A 24,755-nucleotide genomic window follows, 5' to 3' on the forward strand; every position below is an offset into this window, starting at 1 on the left:
ACATTTATGTTTGGAGGAAAAAGGAGACTTGCAAGCCAAAGAACACCATCCCAACCGTGAAGCACTGGGGTGGCAGCATCATGTTTTGGGGGTGCTTTGCTGAAGAAGGGACTGGTGCACTTCACAACATAGATGGCATCATGAGGGAAGACAATTTTGTGGATATATTGAAGCAACATCTCAGGACATCAGTCAGGAAGTTAAAGCTTGGTCGTAAATGGGTCTTCCAAATGGAAAATGACCCCAAGCATACTTCCAAAGTTGTGGCAAAATGGCTTAAGGACAACTAAGGTATTGGTGTGGCCATCAAAGCACTGACCTCAATCCTATAGAAAATGTGTGGGCAGAACTGAAAAGGCGTGTGCGAGCAAGGAGGCCTACAAACCTGACTCAGTTACACCAGCTCTGTCAGGAGGAATGGGCCAAAATTCACCCAACTTATTGTGGGAAGCTTGTGGAAGGCTACCTACATAGTTTAACCCAAGTTAAACAATTTATAGGCAATGCTACCAAATACTAATTGAGTGTATGTAAACTTCTGACCCACTGGGAATGTGATGAAAGGGAAAAAAAAGCCGAAATAAATAATTATTTAAACTGTTATTCTGACATTTCACATTCTTAAAATAAAGTGGTGATCTTAACAGACCTAAAACAGATTTTTTACTATGATTAAATGTCAGGAATTGTGAAAAACTGAGTTTAAATGTATTTGGCTAAGGTGTATGTAAACTTCCGACTTCAACTGTATATACTAGGAGTTGTCAGAGGACAGCCCCAAAAATTGTCAAAGATTCCAGTCACCCATGTCATAGACTGTTCTCACTGCTGCCTCACTTTACCCCTACCTGCATGTACAAATTACCTCGACTAACCTGTACCCCCGCACATTGACTCGGTGCCGGTATCCCCTATACAGTGGGGGAAGAAAGTATTTAGTCAGCCACCAATTGTGCAAGTTCTCCCACTTAAAAAGATGAGAGAGGCCTGTAATTTTCATCATAGGAACACCTCAACTATGACAGACAAAATGAGAAAAAAAATCCAGAAAATCACATTGTATGATTTTTTATGAATTTATGAATTTGCAAATTATGGTGGAAAATAAGTATTTGGTCACCTACAAACAAGCAAGATTTCTGGCTCTCACAGACCTGTAACTTCTTCTTTAAGAGGCTCCTCTGTCCTCCACTCGTTACCTGTCTCTGTGTGTGCCTGTCCCCCCATCCTCGGTCACCTCCTTCAGTGGTGGCGGTGCCTCTGCACTTCCTTGACTGTACTGTTTCAATGTCATTGGGTCTTGCTTGCAGGAAGAAGAGGTGGAAGAGTTTAGGGTAAGTCCCCTGGTAATAGTCCTGCCACCCAGTCACCATGCACGCACCCCAGTCGCCAGCGCCCTCCCAAACCGCATGCCCCTTTCGTGTGTCGATCGGTCCCTAACTCTTTCATTCGCAAATCCATCCTGTCCAAAAGATCACCATTGGATCAGACAACTCTATTTTGCATTGTGTGTGCATCCTGCCATTTTACCCAGATTAATTTAATGTTCTAACCATTTTTGACTGTCAAACAGAATGGTATGTTTCATTTACCCATTTGTTTCAGCATGGTGCATCAGCGAGAGGCATCCTTGTTGCATGGTTGTGTTAGAACCTGCTATGCTCCAATGCTCTGTATTCAGAATCATGTTAAGTGACCTTCCCATCAAAGTGCTCTCTGAATGTCCTGAGCGTGTGTTACAGTGACAGTTTGACAGGAAGGTAATAGTTTTGAGAGACTGCATGACCATAACCTGTAGAGCATGTCTGTTTGGTGTCTCCCTCCCGGTTTAATGTCTCCACTGAAGTCCTGAATAACTGACTGGTCTCCCTCCCTGTTTAATGTCTCCACTGAAGTCCTGAATAACTGACTGGTCTCCCTCCCTGTTTAATGGCTCCACTGAAGTTCTGAATAACTGACTGGTCTCCCTCCCTGTTTAATGTCTCCACTGAAGTCCTGAATAACTGACCGTCCTCCCTCCCTGTTTAATGTCTCCACTGAAGTCCTGAATAACTGACCGTCCTCCCTCCCTTTTTAATGTCTCCACTGAAGTCCTGAATAACTGACTGATCTCCCTCCCTGTTTAATGTTTCCCCATACTTCTCTCCCTTGCTCCATTCCTCACTCCATCCACTTCTTCTCTCCTCCATCCAGGTCTCTGAGTCAGGGCAGCACCAACTCCAACATGTTAGACGTACAGGGCGGGGCCCATAAGAAGCGTGTGCGTCGCAGCTCGCTGCTCAATGCTAAGAAGCTGTACGAGGATGCTCAGATGGCCCGTAAGGTCAAGCAGTACCTGTCCAACCTGGCGGTGGAGACGGATGAGGAGAAACACCAGACCATATCTCTACAGTGTGAGCCTACCTACAGCACCTGTGAGTCTGAGTCAACACCATAACTACCATTTTGGTGGCCAAATGCAACAATGTATAACACAGGGTCTATTTAAATTTAAGTGACTCAATTAAGGAAGTTATTTGAATTTAAAATAAAAATGACATTTGGAAATAAATATAATATCTTTAAAAAAAGCTTAAGTGAGAGTTAATTGTTGAATTGGAACGTCAGTTTACTTCCTGAATTGACTGACTTCAATTTGAATTGACGCCAACCCTGGTATAATACTTATAATCACACCAAGTATTACAACGCCTGACAACATGGAACAAATGGGACATCTCCTCGATTCACTTGGAATTAAGTTTTGTTCACTTGAGTGTCTTTATCTTGCCTTCCACTGCCACCTAGTGGGCAGTATATGTTTCACATTCTGCATTGCCCTACTGTAAGAAGAGGAGTTACTCCTTGTTTAAAAATGAAAAAAGTGCTGTAATAATAATACTCATAATCACACAAATTAAAAAATATACATTTAGCAAGAGGCTGTACAAATATACCCATTTCATTAATCTTACTATAAATTTGTCAGACATTTCCATTTCCTTTCTGTGACCACCTTGTTGTCTTAGCTTCCTCTTTTTCGTCTTTGTGTTTACTATGTTTACACACCAACCCTCAGGAGTAACTGGTCAGGCCATTCATAGTGCTGATGTTTCTGTGATTACTGACTTTCTGTATGCGAACATAATAATCTTGCAGTGCCTGGTGCCAAATTAATTCTGTCCTGTTTCGATGACTACAGTGTCCAAGAACTTGAGTGAGCGACGGTCCAACAAGTCGGAAATGTCTCCCGTGTCGCTGCGCTCGCCGCTGCACGGGGGGAAGACCCAGAACCGCGTGTCTCAGGTGCTCCAGGTCCAGGTACCCCTCTACCCCCTACGGAAGAAGAGCACCTCCAAGGACATTCACACCGCACACAGTGAGTCACTGGAACTGTTACTATCTTCTAGGGTTGGAAATGACCCATTAACTTTCACAAGATTTCCAGAAGTCCCGGTTGGAAGATCCTCTAGATAGAAATAGCATTAGAGGATATGCTATACAATTCAAAGACAACTGAGTTTGACTACAGTATCTGTTATTCAATGTTAAACATGTTGCATATTAGTGATTTTATAGTGAGTAAAGGCACTGTGATGCCGAAATGTTGGTAAATACCCATTCAATTGCTGGGAGATTACACCTGGAGTGTGTGACTTATTTCTTTTGAATAGTTTATTCGCCGTTAGTCAGTACCTCCACACAAACTATTATTCTGGGTGTGCGCCAGCTCATGGTTTTTTTAATTCAATTGATTGGACATGATTTGGTCCCACAGTTGACAGTGCATGTCAGAGAAAAAATCCAAGCCATGAAGTCGAAGGAATTGTCAGAGACAAGATTGTGTCGAGAGACAGATCTGGGGAAAGGTAACAAAACATTTCTGCAGCATTCAAGGTTCTCAAGAACACAGTGGCCTCCATCATTCTTAAATGGAAGAAGTTTGGAACCATCAAGACTCTTCCTAGAGCTGGCCGCCCTGCCAAACTGAGCAATCGGGGAGAAGGGCCTTGGTCAGGGAGGTGACACAAACAGGAAGGGAGGACAGTCAGTTATTCAGGACTTCAGTGGAGACATTAAACAGGAAGGGAGGACGGTCAGTTATTCAGGACTTCAGTGGAGACATTAAACAGGAAGGGAGGACGGTCAGTTATTCAGGACTTCAGTGGAGACATTAAACAGGAAGGGAGGACGGTCAGTTATTCAGGACTTCAGTGGAGACATTGGAGTTTGCAAAAAGGTACCTAAAGGACTCTCAGACCATGAGAAACAAGATTCTCTGGTCTGATGAAACCTAAATTAAACTCTTTAGCCTGAATGCCAAGCATCACGTCTGGAGGAAACCTGTCATCAGGCTGTGGGTATTTTTTTTAGCAGCAGGGACTGGGAGACTAGTCCGGATTGAGGGTAAATATGAACGGAGCAAAGTACAGAGAGATCCTTGACAAAACCTGCTCCAGAGCGCTCAGGACTTCAGACTGGAGTGCAGGTTCACCTTCCAACAGGACAACGAACCTAAGCACAATGCCAAGACAACGCAAAAGTGGCTTTGAGAAAAGTCTCTGAATGTCCCTGAGTGGCCCAGCCGGAGCCCGGACTTGAACCCGATAGAACATCTCTGGAGAAACCTGAAAATAGTTGTGCAGCGACGCTCCCCATCCAACCTGACAGAGTGGGTCTGCATAGAAGAATGGGCAACTTCCCAAATAAATTGTGTAGCTTCATACCCAAGAAGACTCTAGGCTGTAATCACTCCCAAAGGTGTTTCAACAAAGTTTTGAGTAAAGGGTCTGAATACTTATTTAAATCGTATTTCAGTTTTTTTAAACCTGTTTTTGCTTTGTCATTAAGGGGGGTGTGTAGATTGAGGAAAGAATACAATTGAATCCATTTTAGAATAAGGCTATAACGTAACTGTGGAAAAAGTCAAGGGGTCTGAATACTTTCTGAATGCACTGTATCTCTCTCCCCCTCACAGACTATAACGGTGTGTATCTCTCCCCCTCACAGACTATAACAGTGTGTATCTCTCTCTCCCACTCAGACTGTAACAGTTTGTATCTCTCTTTCCCCCTCACAGACTATAATAGTGTGTATCTCTCTCTCCCACTCAGACTATAACAGTTTGTATCTCTCTCTCCCCCACACAGACTGTAACAGTTTGTATCTCTCTCTCTCTCCCACTCAGACTGTAACAGTTTGTATCTCTCTCTCTCTCTCTCCCACTCAGACTGTAACAGTTTGTATCTCTCTCTCTCTCACACTCAGACTATAACAGTTTGTATCTCTCGCTCTCTCTCCCCCTCACAGACTATAACAGTTTGTATCTCTCTCTCCCCCTCACAGACTATAACAGTTTGTATATATCGCTCTCTCTCCCCCTCACAGACTATAACAGTTTGTATCTCTTGCTCTCTCTCCCCCTCCCAGACTATAACAGTTTGTATCTCTCTCTCCCCCTCCCAGACTATAACAGTTTGTATATCTCACTCTCTCTCCCCCTCACAGACTATAACAGTTTGTATCTCTCGCTCTCTCTCCCCCTCCCAGACTATAACAGTTTGTATCTCTCTCTCCCCCTCCCAGACTATAACAGTTTGTATCTCTCTCTCCCCCTCCCAGACTATAACAGTTTGTATCTCTCGCTCTCTCTCCCCCTCACAGACTATAACAGTTTGTATCTCTCTTTCTCTCCCACTCAGACTGTAACAGTTTGTATCTCTCGCTCTCTCTCCCTCCCAGACTATAACAGTTTGTATCTCGCTCTCTCTCCCCCTCACAGACTATAACAGTTTGTATCTCTCGCTCTCTCTCCCCCTCACAGACTATAACAGTTTGTATCTCGCTCTCTCTCCCCCTCACAGACTATAACAGTTTGTATCTCTCGTTCTCTTTCCCCCTCCCAGACTATAACAATTTGTATCTCTCGCTCTCTCTCCCCCTCCCAGACTGTAACAGTTTGTATCTCTCTCTCCCCCTCCCAGACTCCAGCTCTCCTCAGGTGATAAAGAAGCCTTCCAGCTCCCAGCACAGCCAATCAGAGGACGGTTCCTGTTTTGGGATGAGGCCTGCTGAAGACACTGTGTCCACCGTTTCCTCCCTGCATTCCAGCCCCACTGTATCGCCACAGGGCTCCCCTCGCAAAGGTCTACACCCTGGCTACCTCACATTACCTCTCACTACAGCATCTTCTACAATCCATTCATCCATCCCACAACTCATACCCATAGCTCAGAACCAAGCATACACATTCTTCATCAAAGGTTTGTACCTCACTGTCAGTACCCTCTATATATCAGCACCTAAACCCAGCATCCCTCGCCCACAGTACATACATACACATCTTGCTGTAGTCCTATTCTCTCATCTCACCTATCCATACTCTAATTTTGTGTCTTAATCAAGCACCTCAATCATTCTCCCCGTCTCTCTCCTGTGTTTGTCTACAGTGGGAGGCGTGGCCAACCCCCAGCATAACACCAACAGCCAGATGAACCGTTCTGGCTCGACATCCTCTCTGACCAGCGAGGCCAGCACCAAAGCAGGCACGGCAGGCAGCCGCAGCTACGGCATAGGTGGGGCTCTCCTCCACAAGAGGTTCCTGCAGATGACCAGGCAGCACATCAGAGACGGGGAGGAAGGCAGGGACAGAGAGATGGAGGTGCTGTTGGAGGTGGAGACAGAGCAGGCAGGGCCAGTGATGATGAGCCTCTCTGGGCACAATGGAGACCCTGAAGCAGGGGCCGCAAAGGCCACCAGGCCAGGGACCCGCACTCCCCAGGCGGAGACCTCGACAGGGCCAGAGCCTCTAACCCCCCCCAGGTCCAGACTACCAGAGTCCCCCCTGAGGAAGAGGCTGAGGGAGCTGTCCCCGTTCAGGATGCTGAGGGGGAGGAGTCAGTCTAGGGAAAGGCTGTCTGCAGTGTTAGTGGCTAGGACACCAGTGGAGGGTCCGGGGCAGACGGGGCCCTCTGAGGCCCAGGAGGGTAGCCCAGGACAGAGACAGGCTGAGCAGGTCAAAGGGCAAGCAAGGAGGTCAGCCAGCCCCAGCAGGGCCTTTGTATGGCTCTGCAGAGACCGACATAAGAGGAGAAAGACTACCTGAAAGACAGACTGAGGAAGTAGCACAGTAGTCCCTCTGTAAAATAATGAACACTAAAGTTGGCTTAGAGGACAGAGGCAATCTGCTAGACTGAGGAAGTCCATTCTGTGTGAAGTGAACTGAATACGTATTTTATGTGTACAGAAAGTTTTGTCATGAGGTTTCAGCAGTTCATTGAAAGATGTTGGTGAACATTTTCATGTCTTGTATCATACATGTTAGTTATTGTTCAGTCCAAGTTGATCCACAACGAGTGACAGAGTATGCATAATGATTTTAAAAGGCAGCTCCATTTAATATGAAGTACGATCTTGAGTTTTCAGAATTTGTTACCGAAATACTTCAACGTTAGATGTTATTTATGACATTCACAAAATAAGATAAGCATGTTGTGTTGAAGAGGCTCTACAGGTCAACTGCAATGTGAAAAGTGTGCTCCCATTGTTGATTATTAGTTTTCTACAGATGTTATTGATGAGCATGGGAGAAACTAAAACAAAGATGAGATGTTTATCCTACTTATATATTTTTTTTACAGGATTTCAGTTTTTGAAATAAAACACTTTGTTAAAGCCGGTCCTGATTAGTGTTGGACATGCTGCTGATCTGTATGTAGAGCGTCTGTAGTAGAGTCTAGGGGGTTAGATCTAGTGAAGGTTGGTAAAGGCTGTGTGTGGATCATCACTTCTCCAGGCTGATCATCTCCTCCTCGTTCTCCCCCAGGCTATGCCCTGATGCCTGCAGGGAAGTCAGACAACCTGTCCGACTCCAGCCACAGTGAGATTTCGTCTCGCTCCAGCATCGTCAGTAACTGCTCAGTGGACTCCATGCCTGCTGGTCCTGCAGAGGAGCGCCAAGGCATCAAGACCAGGGACACCACAGAGACCCCAGGCACCACCACGCAACTCACACATGCCAACTCTGACTGCAGCCAACCCAGCACCAGGTAACACACACGCGCGTATACACACACACACACACACACTGTAGACAAAGCAGACACCCTACAACAACAACTGACACTAGTCATCCCTACACCAGACACACATCGTATACCTCCTCAAAGCAGACCCGCACCCCTCCAAGCTGGGTTCCAATTGTGTCCTTGGCTCGTTAAAGCAGTGAACAGGAAATCATAAAAGGCCACTGTTTATCAACATCACATGTTTACTCACTCACTCCCACATTAACTGTGCTGCTCCTTTTATGTGGACAGCTTTTAATTCCAACAAGTAAACAACCCCCTTTACTGTCCCTCCAGGATGATGCCTCCCTGGCATAAATATTATATACTTCTTGGTCACAATCTCCTTTTGTGTAATATTTTATTACCTTGGAACCTGCTGCAGTGGCGGTGGCAGTCTGTTCATTAAATATTGTTTTTTTGAACTCCCGGCACACTCTGTAAAAAAATACATTTTAGATGAATCAAACAGTGTCTGGTTAATGGAAGGAAAGGAGTAGAGCACAACTTTGCTTTATGGTGGGTACAGTGATAAATCCTAGAGACACTGTGTGCTCTGCAGTGTGAGACTGATTGGGGGTAGAAGCTGTTAAGGAGCCTTTTGGACCTAAACTTGGTGCTACGGTAATCCTTGCCATGCGGTAGCAGAGAGAACAGTCTTTGACTGGGCTGGCTGGAGTCTTTGACAATTTTTAGGACCCTCCTCTGACACTGCCTGGTATAGAGGTCCTGGATGGCAGGAAGCTTGGCCCCAGTGATGTACTGGGCCGTACGCACTACACTCTGTAGTGCCTTGCGGATGGAGTCCAAACAGTTGCAATACCAGGCGGTGATGCAACCTGTCAGGATGCTCTCGGTGGTGCAGCTGTATAACTTTTTGAGGAACCATGCCAAATCTTTTCAGTCTCCTGAGGCATTGTCGTGCCCTCTTCATGACTGTCTTGGTGTGTTTGGACCATGAAAGATTGTTGGTACTTGAAGAAACTTGAAGCTCTCAACTTGCTCCACTACAGCCCCGTCGATGAGAATGGGGCGTGCTCGGTCCTCCATTTTTTGTAGTCCACAATCATCTCCTTTGTCTTGATCACATTGAGGGAGAGGTTGTTGTCCTGGCACCACACTGCCAGGTCTCAGACCTCCTCCCTATAGGCGGTCTCATCGTTGTCAGTGATCAGGCCTACCGCTGTTGTGTCGTTGGAAAACTTAATGATGGTGTTGTATTCATGCTTGGCCATGCAGTCTTTGGTGAACAGGGAGTACTGGAGGGGACTGAGCATGCACCCCTGAGGGGCCCCTGTGTTGAGGATCAGCGTGGTAGATGTTGTCACCCCCAGGTGGTAAGGGTAGGTAACATGACAGGAAGTCCAGGATCCAGTTGCAGAGGGAGGTGTTAAGTCCCACGGTCCTTAGCTTAGTGATGAGCTTTGAGGGCACTATGGTGTTAAACGCTGAGCTGTAGTCAATGAATAGCATTCTCACGTTGGTGTTCCCTTTGTCCAGGTGAGAAAGGGCAGTGTGGAGTGCAATAGAGATTGCATCATCTCTGGATCTATTGGGGCGGTATGCAAATTGGAGTGGTTCTAGAATTTCTGGGATAATGGTGTTGTGAGCCATGTCCAGCCTTTCAAAGCACTTCATGGCTACAGATGTGAGTGCTACTTGTCGTTAGTCATTTAGGCAGGTTACCTTGGTGTTCTTGGGCACAGGGACTATTTTTATGTAACTATGGTGGTCTGCTTGAAACATGTAGGTATGACAGACTCGGTCAGGGAGAGGTTGAAAATGTCAGTGAAGACACTTGCCAGTTGGTCCGCGCATGCTTTGAGTACACGTCCTGGTAATCTATCCGGCCTTGTGAATGTTGACCTATTTAAAGGTCTTGCTCACATCTGCTACGGACAGCGTGATCACAGTCGTTCGGAACAGCTGATGCTCTCATGCAGTGTTGCTTGCCTCGAAGCGAGCATAGGGGTTATTTTGCTCATCTGGAAGGCTTGTGTCACTGGGCAGCTTGCGGCTCTGCTTCCCTTGTAGTCTGTAATAGTTTGCAAGCCCTGCCACATCTGACGAGCGTCGGAGCCGGTGTAGTACTATTCAGTCTTAGTCCTATATTGACGCTTTGCCTGTTTTATGGTTTGTCGGAGGGCTTAGAGTGATTTCTTGTAAGTGTCTGGGTTGGAGTCCCGCTCCTTGAAAGCGGCAGCTCTACCTTTTTTGCTCAGTGCAGATGTTGCCTGTAATCCATGGCTTCTGGTTGTGGTATGTATGTACGGTCACTGTGGGGACGACTTCATCGATGCACTTAATGAGGAAGCCAGTGACTGATGTGTTGTACTCTTCAATGCCATCAGAAGAATCTGTACTAGCATAACAGTCCTGTAGCATAGCATCTGCGTCCTCTGACCACTTCCTTTTTGAGCGAGTCACTGGTACTGCCTGCTTTAGTTTGTAAGCTGGAATCAGGAGGATAGAGTTATGGTCAGATTTGCCAAATGGAGGGCAAGGGAGAGCTTTGTACGCGTCTCTGTGTGTGGAGTACAGGTGGTTTAGATTTTTTTTTCTTCTCTGGTTGGACATTTAACATGCTGGTAGAAATGAGGTAAAACGGATTTAAGTTTGCTTGCTTTAAAGTCCCCGGCCACTAGGAGCGCCGCCTCTGGATGAGCATTTTCCTATTTTCTTATGGCCGTATACAGCTCGTTGAGTACGGTCTTAGTGCCAGCATTGGTTTGTGGTGTTAAATAGACAGTTACAAAAAATATAGACACAAACTCTTGGTAAATAGTGTGGTCTACTGCTTATCATGAGCTACTCTACCTCAGGCAAGCAAAACCTCAAGACTTCCTTATTATTAGATTTCGCGCAACAGCTGTTATTTACAAATAGACACAGACCGCCACCCCCTTGTCTTACCGGAGGCAGCTGTTCTATCTTGCCGAAAACACAGCCAGCTGTATGTTATCCATGTCGCCGTTCAGCAGCGACTCAGTGAAACATAAGGTATGACCGTTTTTAATGTCCAATTGGTAGGATAACCTTGAACGGAGCTCATCCATTTTGTTATCCAATGATTGCACAGTGGCTAATTGGATGGTAGAGGGGGTTTACTCACTCACCTATAAAATTATTTTCTTCACGCAAATGACAGGGACTTGAGTTCGTTTCAGAGAAAGCAGTATATCCTTTGCGTCGGACTCTTTAAAGAAAAAATCTTTGTCCAGTTCGAGGTGAGTAATCGCTGTTCTGATGTCCAACAATATCACAGTTGGTTAGGAGCACATAAAACGACAGCCATCCTCTCCGGTGCCATTCTTGCATTATCATTTCTTCTCTGTTTCATTATGTTTCCTTCTCTCTTCTCCTGGTCAGTTTGTCTTTGGCGCGGGGCCAGGTGATGCGGGGCTCCACCTTCACCTCCTCGACCTCCACAGAAGAACTGGCCCCCGACCACGCTTCTCTGGACAGCGTGGTCGACAGCGGACGGGGAAGCTGGACCTCCTGCTCCTCCAACTCCCATGACAGCTTCCAGAGCATGCCTGTCCCCCTTCTAGGCCTGGGCCGACCCCCTGCCTGGGACCACCTGGCGCCTGGGGGCTTTCGCCACACCCAGCTAGCAGGGCCTATAGTAGAGGTGGAGGCTGGGCCAGCCGGAGAGGAGGTAGTGGGAGCACCAGGGTCGGGATCCAGGGGAGGAGAGGACGCCAAGAGGCTCTCCAGAGACAGTTCAGAGCTCAACCAATCACAGCAGAGCTGGGCCTCGTCATCCTCGCTGTCTGACACATATGAGGGGAAATACGGCACCATCAAACGCCGCACTGCAGACGGTGCCTCAGTTGCCCCCGGGGAGGGGCACGACGCACCCCAAAGCACAGCCCCCATCTACAAAACGGTTACTTCAAGCACTGAGAAAGGCCTCATAGGTGAGGGTCCCACTGTGTCTTCTCCATCACCTCTACTGTACTGTGGTGTTAGTGTGTAACTGTAAATCCCGCTTGTGACATGTTGTGTGTAGATGGGTGTGGTGTGTGTTGAGGAATGACAACAGCAGATTTGTACACTTTTTGGAAAAACATTTTTACTTCCTCTCTTATGGCTTTGGATACACTCGCTTTGCCTGGCCACCATTCTCAAAACCAGCTGTGGCACAAATTGCTTCTGTTTTTTCACCCATGCGGTCCACAGAACTGCAGAATAGTGGGATCTTTTAACCGGGGTCCCCTGCTTGTGCTATTTGCTCAGCTGCATTTACTACTACTCTACCAAAGACTGTATTCTCCAGCTGGTCTACTTCTATGACCTGTGAATCAGGCTTTTTCTGTTTACTTAATATTCTGTAATGCAGCAGAGAGGGTGTTCTGTAATGCAGCAGAGAGGGTGTTCTGTAATTCAGCAGAGAGGGTGTTCTGTAATTCAGCAGAGAGGGTGTTCTGTAATGCAGCAGAGAGGGTGTTCTGTAATGCAGCAGAGAGGGTGTTCTGTAATGCAGCAGAGAGGGTGTTCTGTAATGCAGCAGAGAGGGTGTTCTGTAATGCAGCAGAGAGGGTGTTCTGTAATGCAGCAGAGAGGGTGTTCTGTAATGCAGCAGAGAGGGTGTTCTGTAATGCAGCAGAGAGGGTGTTCTGTAATGCAGCAGAGAGGGTGTTCTGTAATGCAGCAGAGAGGGTGTTCTGTAATGCAGCAGAGAGGGTGTTCTGTAATTCAGCAGAGAGGGTGTTCTGTAATTCAGCAGAGAGGGTGTTCTGTAATGCAGCAGAGAGGGTATTCTGTAATGCAGCAGAGAGGGTGTTCTGTAATGCAGCAGAGAGGGTGTTCTGTAATGCAGCAGAGAGGGTGTTCTGTAATGCAGCAGAGACGGTGTTCTGTAATGCAGCAGAGAGGGTGTTCTGTAATGCAGCAGAGAGGGTGTTCTGTAATGCAGCAGAGAGGGTGTTCTGTAATGCAGCAGAGACGGTGTTCTGTAATGCAGCAGAGCACTGAGATAGTGGTATCCCTATAAAGTGCACTACTTTTGACCAGGGTTTCCTATGTAGTCCATTCCTATTGACCAGAGCCCTATGGGCATTAAATAAGGAATCAGGTGCCATTTGGGATGAAGCGACTGTATCGTCCTCTGACTGGATGGACAGGAGGATTAAAAAGTAGGGCCGGGACGATTCCAGTATCACAAAATGTTTCCATGGCAAAGATTAAAAAAACATGAAGCAGGCCACACTCTTTGGTCCTTTTAAAAAACCTGCTATTGTGTACTTATAGCTTGGTAAATACATAATTGACAACATAATGTTTGTTTCCAACATTAGGACTGTTTTCTTAAATAACTTTAATCCACTTAACTTCCTAAAGAAGTTAAATCCACTGTTTTGTTTCCTTGCTAAGATATTAACGAGTATCGTGATACTGGTATCGTCCCAGGCCTATTGAAGAGCAGTACAGTACATGCCAAATCTGCTGCTACCATTCATCTCACACACCAACTACACCACCTGCCTGTCGGTGTCTTTATTTCAGTGGTTTAGTAGCTACATAATGGTGGTGAAACAGCTCATTGTTTTATTTTCCCTCCCTCCCCCCTTCATCACCGTCACACCCCCCTTCCCTATTTCCTCCCTCATTCCCGGTGGCCAGTGTATTGCGTAACCTCTCCCACCAAGGACGATAGGTACAGGGGGCCTCCCCCAACCCCTCCAGGATACCAGGGCCTCACCCTGGTTAATGGACAGGATGGAGCTCCTCCTCGGCTCCCCCACTTGCGGCCGCCCGACTATAGCGTGGCCCTGCAGAGGTCTAAGCTGCTACAGAGCCCCGGAGGCCTGGTGGAGGCCCGGAGACTGGGGGTGAACCACCGCCACGAATCCCAGGGCCAGTCCAGGCCAGGCAGCGTCTGCCTACAGGGTCTGGAGGATAGTGAGGATGGTATGTGGAGAAAGACAGAGACCAGCCCCAGCCAGGGACAACATAGAGGACCATAGCACCAGGCAGGCCATGTTGTAGTAGACTAGACTATAGCTCTCTGTGATGTTGCAGGAGTTACCTAGTTAGTGGCAGAGTTGGGTTACCTGGCAAATGGTTCACCGTTGAATGTCTCTGATTTGCATGTAATCTGAGCCTCAGCTTGTTGCGGCCTTTGTCTGTTATCAACCGGTGAAGGTGAAGTCACAGTATAGAATGTTAGGAATGGCAAAATGTCTTTAGTTAGAGGCAAAACTAGCTTGACACATTTCACATGAGACGATAACTTAGCATACCAATATGTCTGTGATAGTGCTGTAAGATGTGCCTAGATGTTTTGTCTGAAGTAATTGTCTTCAGTGTTAGGTTAACTCTCCTCTCCTCTTATCTATTGCAGATGAGCAGGTGTCAGCTGTGTAGAGCTAGACGCCTGAACGGACACTGCAGGTCATTGGAGGGAGGGTGAGAGGATGAGGGAGGGAAAGGTGGTTTTAACCTGCCATGCTGGCTCCTCTGGGCACACTCCTCTCACCCCTCGCTGCTCTCCAGGTCCTCAGTCTCAGCTGACGGCTGCTCGAGGCCAAACCAACGGCACCCCCACAGAACTTGTACAATCATCTCGTTTTACTCCATTTTGAAATGTTTTACCAACTCTCCTGTGTTTAGACTCCCACTGCTCTGGAACAGAGCTGTAAACAGACTGAGATGTGATGTCACGGGGTATGGCTGAGGCGTTTGGGACACAGTGCTTATGAAGAAGGGATGGGTGATGCCTGCTGATCACTCAGTCTTTTTAACAGTACCTCCATTTGCTTTGGTGCTTTCTTGTCCCAGGTTTTTTTTAATGGTTTTTCCTCAGTTGATGCATGAAAGTGAGTGTTTTTTAGCCGTTTGCTTGATTGCGCTCAGATTTAAATGGCATGCAGACACGTGCATAGCACTGAGAATATCCAAGAAAGGAGAAAGCATTTATTTTTCTTCTCTGTAGTTTAGAAAGCAGAGATCTGGCAGTCGGCAGAAATGCCCTCAAGTTAAGAGCGACTCCACATATCTTTTAATTTGCAGGGGATGGAGGAGTGGGTGTGGGCAGCTCTTATTGCACCTTGTGGAGTTTCAACAGCATCTCAGGTCATTGTGTATGCTGCACCACACCCTCATCTATTCAGACGCTCTCTCTTCCTGCGCTTGTTAACCTACGCTACTTTACTGGCATGCTTCCGTCTGTATGTTTAATGAATGTTATTCTAAGTTGTTTTTAATGAGTTGACAAACAAAAAGGCTCACTGCTGTAGAATAGTACATTGTTTTATTTTATTGCAGTACTGTAAAACAAAATATTATTACTGTACAAACGTTATGTGGTAAGCTTTAAATGCGAGGCGTGCAGCCAACAGCCCAAAGTTGTTTACATCGATGCTAACAAACTTGTTTAGTGTGTTTGTTTGTTACACTAGTAGTTGTCCATTGAATTATAAGCTCAAATGTAAAAGTATTATGATTTCAGGTTAATTTGATATTAAGAATATGTGGATGCAGCATAAACAACACATTTGGTGTGTTCTTTTAATGTACCTCTTCCATCTTGTCTATTAAGTGTCTGCTAATCTGGTTTAGTAGTCATGGCAACAAAAGAAAAAACAATGCTTGTCAATGGAAAATGCATTGCAAAACTGCTATTTCAATACATCTCCAGTCCTTGTTCATAATATAGCTATTTGAAAAATAGTACATTTTGTAAAGTATTTTAAAGAATTTGCTTTAATTTTGTCTTCTTATTGCAAACAAAAGCTCATCATTTGTGTAGGTTTTAACCCTCTAGGGTTGAGGGTGAAACTGCTGAATGATATTGTCATTAGGGATATAACTGGACTTTCCTTCAGCTGTCTGTTCTGTATGTGACGCTTGTTCTTTTCTTGGTTTTGCCGTACTAAGACTTGAAAATATGAATGGTTATATATAAACAGTGCATGTATACATTTATACATATATTTTTGGTTTGTCATAAATTAATGTTATACAGATCTTGTATAGATGAAAAGAGTCCTCTATAAATACTATTTTAATATTTTGTTATAATAAAATCAAAGATTGTGATTGCCCCTTTTCTGTCATTGGGCAGGAATCTTTTGAGGAACTCTCTGCTCTCTGGATCGATTTTGGTTTGACTCCTCTTGATGTGTTGTTGTATAGGTGTTTATTATACAGTTGAAGTCGGATGTTTACATACACCTTAGCCAAGTACATTTAAACTCAGTTTTTCACAATTCCTGACATTTAATCAGAGTAAAAATTCCCTGTCTTAGGTCAGTTAGGATCACCACTTTCTTTTAAGAATGTGAAATGTCAGAATAATAGTAGAGAGAATGATTTATTTCAGCTTTTATTTCTTTCAGCTTTTATTTCTTTCATCACATTCCCAGTTGGTCAGAAGTTTACATACACTCAATTAGTATTTGGTAGCATTGCCTTTACATTTTTTAACTTGGGTCAAACTTGTCATGTAGCCTTCTACAAGCTTCCCACAATAAGTTGGGTGAATTTTGGCCCATTCCTCCTGACAGAGCGCTGGTGTAACTGAGTCAGGTTTGCCCACACATTTTCTATAGGATTGAGGTCAGGGCTTTGTGATGACCACTCCAATACCTTGACTTTGTTGTCCTTAAGCCATTTTGCCACAACTTTGGAAGTATGCTTGGGGTCATTGTCCATTTAGAAGACCCATTTACGACCAAGCTTTAACTTACTGACTGATGTCCTGAGATGTTGCTTCAATATATCCACAAAATTGTCTTCCCTCATGATGCCATCTATTTTGTGAAGTGCACCAGTCCCTCCGGCAGCAAAGCACCCCCACAACATGATGCCACCCCAGTGCTTCACGGTTGGGATGGTGTTCTATGGCTTGCAAGTCTCCCCTTTTTCCTCCAAACATAACAATGGTCATTATGGCCAAACAGTTCTATTTTTGTTTCATCAGACCAGAGGACGTTTCTCCAAAAAGTCGATCTTTGTCCCCATGTGCATTTGCAAACCGTAGTCTGGCTTTTTTATGTTGGTTTTGGAGCAGTGGCTTCTTCCTTGCTGAGCGGCCTTTCAGGTTTTATCGATATAGGACTCGTTTTACTGTGGATATAGATATTTTTGTACTTGTTTCCTCCAGCATCTTCACAAGAACGCTTCTCCTTCGTGAGTGGTATGACAGCTGCGTGGTCCTGTGGTGTTTATACTTGCACACTATTGTTTGTACAGATGAACGCGGTACCGCCAGGTATTTGGAAAGTGCTCCCAAGGATGAACCAGACTTGTGGAGGTCTTGGCTGATTTATTTTGATTTTCCCATGATGTCAAGCAAAGAGGCACTGAGTTTGAAGGTAGGCCTTGAAATACATCCACAGTTACACCTCCAGTTGACTCAAATTATGTCAATTAGCCTATCAGAATCTTCTAAAGCCCTGACATCATTTTCTGGAATTCTCCAAGCTGTTTAAAGGCACAGTCAACTTAGTGTATATAAACTTCTGACCCACTGGAATTGTGATACAGTGAAATAATCTGTCTGTAAACAATTGTTGGAAAAATAACTTGTCATGCACAAAGTAGATGTCCTAACCGACTTGCCAAAACTATAGTTTGTTAACAAGAAATTTGCGGAGTGGTTGACAAACGAGTTTTAATGACTCCAACCTAAGTGTATGTAAACTTCTGACTTCAACTGTATGTCTTGACTCTGCCTCCCTTAACGTCCTGACTGAGGGCTTCACTGGCTGTGGCCTCCCGTGCTGAAATTGTTTTGCTGAACATATCTTCATCCAAAGCCACCGCATTATGGAGTAGGCAACAATATGTTTCTCAGACATTAGAAATGTAATGTACAGAGCTGACATTATTCCCTTGTCTACGTGATAGGGAAGCATGTGTGTTCTACACAATCTATTTCTATTTGGAGGTTCTGTAATGTATCCCACTGAGCACAATCTGGAACAGAGCTTTTATCAGTTTCTACTGCTTTCAGACAACTGTGGTGTCATCCTCTCTCTCTCAGCACTGCGACCCCTGCCGTTATCTACAGGGGTGGATGGTTCTATCATAGAATGATTCTGTAGGTTCTATTACACTCTTCAGAATCCTATAACATACAGGAACTAGTATTACTGTCCATCACCTTTGAGGAGAAAGCAGAAATGTATATACTGAACAAAAATATAAACACAACATGGAAAAATGTCAAGGATTTTACTGAGTTACAGTTCATATAAGGAAATCAGTCAATTAGGCATGACTGGGCAGGGGCACAGCCATTGGTGGGCCTTGGAGGGCATATGTCCATCCACTTGAGAGCCAGACCCACCCACTTGAAAGCCAAGCTCAACCAATCCGAATGAGATTTTCCCCTCAAAAGGGCTTTATTACAGACAGAAATACTCCTCAGTTTCATCAGCTGTCCGGGTGGCTGGTCTCAGACGATCCCGCAGGTGAATAACCCGGATGTGGATGTCCTAGGCTGGTGTGGTTACACGTGGTCTGCGGTTGTGAGGCCTTGTTGGACATACTGCCGAATTCTCTAAAATGATGTTGGAGGTAGCTTATGGTAGAGAAAGGAACATTAATTTCTCTGGCAACAGCTCTGGTGGACAATCCTGCACTCAGCATGTCAATTGCATGCTCCCTCAAAACTTGAGACATCTGTGGCATTGTGTTGTGTGTCAAAACTGCACATTTTAGAGTGGCCTTTTATTGTCCCCTGCACAAGGTGCTCCTGTGTGATGATCATGCTGTTTAATCAGCTTCTTGATATGGAACACCTGTCAGGTGGATGGATTATCATGGCAAAGGAGAAATGTTCACTTACAGGGATGTAAACAAATTTGTGCACAACATTTGAGAGAAATGAGCTTTTTGTGTTTGTGGAACATTTCTGGGATCTTTTATTTCAGCTCATGAAACATGGGACCAACACTTTACATGTTGAATTTATTTTTGTTCAGTGTGTGTGTAATCAAAATATATATATATATGAGATAGTCTCTCCTGTCTTTTGAAAGTGTTGTTTAATTTAAGATCACAACTGTGTAAAATGCCAAGGCATTTGTTTAACAGACTACAGCAGTCATCCATTTTGTCGACTGATGATGATCCGACTTGTGTTGTCCGCTGACCGTGTGCTTGCCTACAGTATGCGTGGCCGGCTCACCGTGGTCCATTCAGTTCAGCTGATCATATTGATCAGGTAACAGTTTATTGATTGATGCCAAACCCTACCCGTTTATCCACTAGTAGACCAAGAAATAGCCTGCCTTGCACATTGGGAAGAACAAAAACAACCCCGGATGTTCAATAGAACAGCTGTGCTCTAAACAACTCCTCAATCATGAAATTCAGCTTCCCTGTGTGTCGATTTGATTGGCTGATTACTGTCACCAGTAATGCAGGGACTTTATATTGAAATTGTATATTTTCCCTGCATTCAGTTTAAGCCACTCTATAGATTCAGCCCATACTATACACAACAGTTATGGGGCTAAAGCCAATCCCAGTTCAGACAGATCTGTAATGGAACACACACACACACACACACACACACACACACACACAAGCTATAATGACATATTAGTAAGAATGAATCCAAAGGCACCTGCCAACACTGTGGCTTTCTTCATAGGCATTAATGAATAAGTCTTGTGCTTCACAACTCTTTCTGGTCTCTGTCGTATTACCCGGACTGCAATAAGTGAGCTGAAATGATATGTAACTCAAAAAATATAGGCATTTAGCAGAACTGCACAATTGTAAGCTTGACTGTAGCAATTTGCTGCCCAATGTCGGTTACAAGGTATTATTTGGTCTGTGGCTTACTTTTGTTTTGGTTTGGTCTTGCACTTTTCATAGCTCTTGTACCTTATGTCTTTTAGAAAGACAGTTATTTGCTTGTATGCTTTTTAATATTTTACCAGTGATTGTAAGTACTTGTTATATTTTTGTTTAAGAGAATGTTTTAAAAAACAAAAGTAGTTAACTGAAATTAATTTTGACAATAATAAACTGTTAAACGTTTGTTTGTCTGTTCTTACTTGCAGTGTAAAGATAATTAAGTGCATCGAAATAACTTTTCTCTCGTTGTGAGAAACTCACTCCACCCTTTTAGCCTCATATTCAATAATTTGTGCTTTGAGCATTACTCTTAATCAATGCAGTGATTTCTCTGTTCAATCAGAGATGTCATTTTTATGCTTGGTATTACAGTATACCTCAAATCTCTATTATTCTACTGAGAACAACTCACATAAATGTTATAGTATTTAGAGCTGCAATGTGAATCTAGTTCATCTAGTACCCTGGTGTCTTTTTAATTAGCCATCTAGTACCCTGGTGTCTTTTTAATTAGCCATCTAGTACCCTGGTGTCTTTTTAATTAGCCATCTTGTTCATCTAGTACCCTGGTGTCTTTTTAATTAGCCATCTTGTTCATCTAGTACCCTGGTGTTTTAATTAGCCATCTAGTTCATCTAGTACCCTGGTGTTTTAATTAGCCATCTAGTTCATCTAGTACCCTGGTGTTTAATTAGCCATCTTGTTCATCTAGTACCCTGGTGTCTTTTTAATTAGCCATCTAGTTCATCTAGTACCCTGGTGTCTTTTTAATTAGCCATCTAGTTCATCTAGTACCCTGGTGTCTTTTTAATTAGCCATCTAGTTCATCTAGTACCCTGGTGTCTTTTTAATTAGCCATCTTGTTCATCTAGTACCCTGGTGTCTTTTTAATTAGCCATCTAGTTCATCTAGTACCCTGGTGTCTTTTTAATTAGCCATCTAGTACCCTGGTGTCTTTTTAATTAGCCATCTTGTTCATCTAGTACCCTGGTGTCTTTTTAATTAGCCATCTTGTTCATCTAGTACCCTGGTGTTTTAATTAGCCATCTAGTTCATCTAGTACCCTGGTGTTTTAATTAGCCATCTAGTTCATCTAGTACCCTGGTGTTTAATTAGCCATCTTGTTCATCTAGTACCCTGGTGTCTTTTTAATTAGCCATCTAGTTCATCTAGTACCCTGGTGTCTTTTTAATTAGCCATCTAGTTCATCTATCTAGTTCATCTAGTACCCTGGTGTCTTTTTAATTAGCCATCTAGTTCATCTAGTACCCTGGTGTCTTTTTAATTAGCCATCTTGTTCATCTAGTACCCTGGTGTCTTTTTAATTAGCCATCTAGTTCATCTAGTACCCCGGTGTCTTTTTAATTAGCCATCTTGTTCATCTAGTACCCTGGTGTCTTTTTAATTAGCCATCTAGTTCATCTAGTACCCTGGTGTCTTTTTAATTAGCCATCTAGTTAATCTAGTACCCTGGTGTTTAATTAGCCATCTAGTTAATCTAGTACCCTGGTGTCTTTTTAATTAGCCATCTTGTTCATCTAGTACCCTGGTGTCTTTTTAATTAGCCATCTAGTTAATCTAGTACCCTGGTGTTTAATTAGCCATCTAGTTAATCTAGTACCCTGGTGTCTTTTTAATTAGCCATCTAGTTAATCTAGTACCCTGGTGTTTAATTAGCCATCTAGTTAATCTAGTACCCTGGTGTCTTTTTAATTAGCCATCTAGTTCATCTAGTACCCTGGTGTTTAATTAGCCATCTTGTTCATCTAGTACCCTGGTGTCTTTTTAATTAGCCATCTAGTTCATCTAGTACCCTGGTGTATTTTTAATTAGCCATCTTGTTCATCCAGTACCCTGGTGTCTTTTTAATTAGCCATCTAGTTCATCTAGTACCCTGGTGTCTTTTTAATTAGCCATCTTGTTCATCTAGTACCCTGGTGTTTTAATTAGCCATCTAGTTAATCTAGTACCCTGGTGTTTAATTAGCCATCTAGTTAATCTAGTACCCTGGTGTCTTTTTAATTAGCCATCTTGTTCATCTAGTACCCTGGTGTCTTTTTAATTGGCCATCTAGTTAATCTAGTACCCTGGTGTTTAATTAGCCATCTAGTTCATCTAGTACCCTGGTGTCTTTTTAATTAGCCATCTAGTTCATCTAGTACCCTGGTGTTTAATTAGCCATCTTGTTCATCTAGTACCCTGGTGTCTTTTTAATTAGCCATCTAGTTCATCTAGTACCCTGGTGTATTTTTAATTAGCCATCTAGTTCATCTAGTACCCTGGTGTTTGAATTAGCCATCTAGTTCATCTAGTACCCTGGTGTTTTAATTAGCCATCTAGTTCATCTAGTACCCTGGTGTCTTTTTAATTAGCCATCTAGTTCATCTAGTACCCTGGTGTCTTTTTACTTAGCCATCTAGTTCATCTAGTACCCTGGTGTCTTTTTAATTAGCCATCTAGTTCATCTAGTACCCTGGTGTTTGAATTAGCCATCTAGTTCATCTAGTACCCTGGTGTATTTTTAATTAGCCATCTAGTTCATCTAGTACCCTGGTGTTTGAATTAGCCATCTAGTTCATCTAGTACCCTGGTGTTTTAATTAGCCATCTAGTTCATCTAGTACCCTGGTGTCTTTTTACTTAGCCATCTAGTTCATCTAGTACCCTGGTGTCTTTTTACTTAGCCATCTAGTTCATCTAGTACCCTGGTGTCTTTTTAATTAGCCATCTAGTTCATCTAGTACCCTGGTGTCTTTTTAATTAGCCATCTTGAGAACACTCCTCAGGTTCTTTGTGTTTCAGTCATCAAGAGGGTCTCACTCAGCAAATACTCTTAGTTCAGTTACTCTCTTTTGATAGAATCAACAAAATCTTGACACAGAGAAAGGTAAACGACAATCATCCCTCTTTTTTTCCCAACTGGTCCCCTCCTGCGATGCTCAATATCTTTTAAGATCAGGCGTTGAGCTGGGAGAAAATCATTTGGAGCACATGCTGTTTTCAAGGTCAGTCTGTTTTTCAAAGTCATTAACGGTTTACTGCCTGAGCCAGAGAGGTGGGGGGGGGGGGGGGGCTGGCTGGCTGGCTGGCTGGCTGGCTGTGCTTAGAGTGGGAAAAACACAGTGTTGATCTTTTTAGTTTTGAAGACTTGTGTCTGTCTCAACATGGTGTGTGTCTCAACATGGTGTGTGTCTCAATATGCTAGTGGTTGGGATCATTTCATTTATGTAACCCAACCAAAGTCTTCATCCTTTTCTATCTAATTCATTATCTGATTAATAGCAAGGGGTTTCTGACCAGCATGTTAAACAGCATATTCAAAGTGTGCAGAAGTTCACAGAGAATTGATCAGAATGGAGAGGGAAAGTTCACATCCCAGCTGAGTTGACTGGAAATGATTTCCTGAAAATTACACAAAATATGAATTATACATCAGAAAGCTTAACTTTGTCTCTCTGAGTTAGGTTGGGAAGTAGAGGGAAAAGCGCACAGCCCTACATGGATTCAATATGTGAAAACCCTTTCTCACTTTTTTACTTTAAAGTTATAACTTGTCAAAAATGAAAGCTGTGAGCAGTGGTTAATTAACCGTTTGAGACCGTGGGAACGGCATATTAGTGTTCAAATGAAAAACACTTCCATCTTGGGTATAAAATCCCAGTCAAAGCCCTGACTGAGACCATTATATAAGAGATCATTCTATTCCTCCTCCTTCACTGTCTTGATGTAAACCATTTAACATGCTTTGAACTGTATATTCTTCCTGGGAAGGGTTGAGAGACCCAGCTTCCCACCAGCACTAACTCATGGGTTATCCGTTACTGTAATAAGTAGTATTTTTCCCACTGCTTATTAGTGTAGGAGCTTGTAGTGCGTCTCAGTCTCTTTGTTGGTGTCTCAGATTTATATGGGCTATATATATGGGCTGTTCTGGCTCAGACAAGGCTTACTGACTCTTGTCAGATTAACCTTAACCATGTTAGGTCTGTCTGAGTAAGAGGTAGAGGAAGTGAGTGTCCTGTGTGTGTGTTCCAGCCTTTGACCCCCTACCCTCACTGTTGTCTGGACAGTGTTATATATGTCCTGACTGTAGACTAGTGTGGACGGAATGAAGGCGACAAGGTGACTGGCCTGTAACAGGGACAGAGGGTAGTCTGGTGCATAATGACTATCCAGACAGCCCAGTATATCAGAATCAATTCTAAATGGCACCCTATTTCTTATATAGTGCACTACTTTCGACCAGAGCCCTGATTAAAAAGTAGTGCACTATAAAGGGAATAGGATGCCATTTGGGTGTGGTGTTCTTCACCTGTTGGCCTTGTCATTTTTCACCACCTTGTCCGGCGCTACAAGCAGCCTGGCACACCTCCTAGCTTCCTGTCCAGGGGGTGTAAATCAAGCTCCTGCATTTGTTGTACCAAATTGTATTTAAAGGGGTACAAATGCTTGTCACTGTAGTGGTAACCTTTAAAGCCAAGGTATGTCCATTGTACCATTAGTTATAGATTAATAATTGTACCCTTGCAGTTTGTACCTTAAGAGCCAAAAGGTCAAAATATGCCATTTTTAGGATACCTTCACAGTGACAAAGCTGTTTGTTCCTTTTAAGTGGCAAAAAATGTACCTCTTCTCTATACCCCTTCTGTTACCAATGAAGCTAATTTGGGGGGCTAGTGCCCTGGGTCCAGCAACTGTCAAGCCACACCTTAACCATCACACCAAGAGGTCTGGACCTCTTGACAAGGTCGCTCAATATTGTATTAAGGTCACTGCAATATTAATTCCAGCTCTTTATTGTCACATGCTCTTATGTGAGCCTTTATAAAGACTACAGAACTGGCAGTAGACATGCTCCATTTTTTTTACATAACTATAGACCCCTTAAACTGGT

The 24,755-nt window shown here is 43.9% G+C and overlaps 1 protein-coding gene across 5 annotated transcripts in view; it reads left to right on the forward strand.

The window, feature by feature from the left end:
• Nucleotides 1–18,263, forward strand: part of LOC139418034 (rap guanine nucleotide exchange factor 6-like) — a 153,320-nt gene extending 135,057 nt beyond the window's left edge. Inside the window, exons 24-32 of one of the 5 annotated variants that reach the window (XM_071167133.1) lie at nt 1,311–1,334; nt 2,194–2,414; nt 3,182–3,358; nt 5,964–6,242; nt 6,429–6,554; nt 7,805–8,027; nt 11,415–11,965; nt 13,671–13,958; nt 14,392–15,510. In XM_071167133.1, coding sequence (XP_071023234.1) covers nt 1,311–1,334; nt 2,194–2,414; nt 3,182–3,358; nt 5,964–6,242; nt 6,429–6,554; nt 7,805–8,027; nt 11,415–11,965; nt 13,671–13,958; nt 14,392–14,414 — 1,912 coding nt within the window. In that variant the 3' untranslated portion in view covers nt 14,415–15,510. Of the gene's footprint in view, nt 1–1,310; nt 1,335–2,193; nt 2,415–3,181; nt 3,359–5,963; nt 6,243–6,428; nt 6,555–7,804; nt 8,028–11,414; nt 11,966–13,670; nt 14,255–14,391 lie in introns of those variants that run through there. The other 4 variants (XM_071167135.1, XM_071167132.1, XM_071167136.1 and 1 more) reach the window with 4 other exon arrangements.
• The last annotated feature ends 6,492 nt before the right edge of the window (nt 18,264–24,755 follow it).

This window comes from Oncorhynchus clarkii, chromosome 10 (assembly GCF_045791955.1).
Source record: "Oncorhynchus clarkii lewisi isolate Uvic-CL-2024 chromosome 10, UVic_Ocla_1.0, whole genome shotgun sequence".
NCBI classification, from domain to species: Eukaryota; Metazoa; Chordata; class Actinopteri; order Salmoniformes; family Salmonidae; genus Oncorhynchus; species Oncorhynchus clarkii.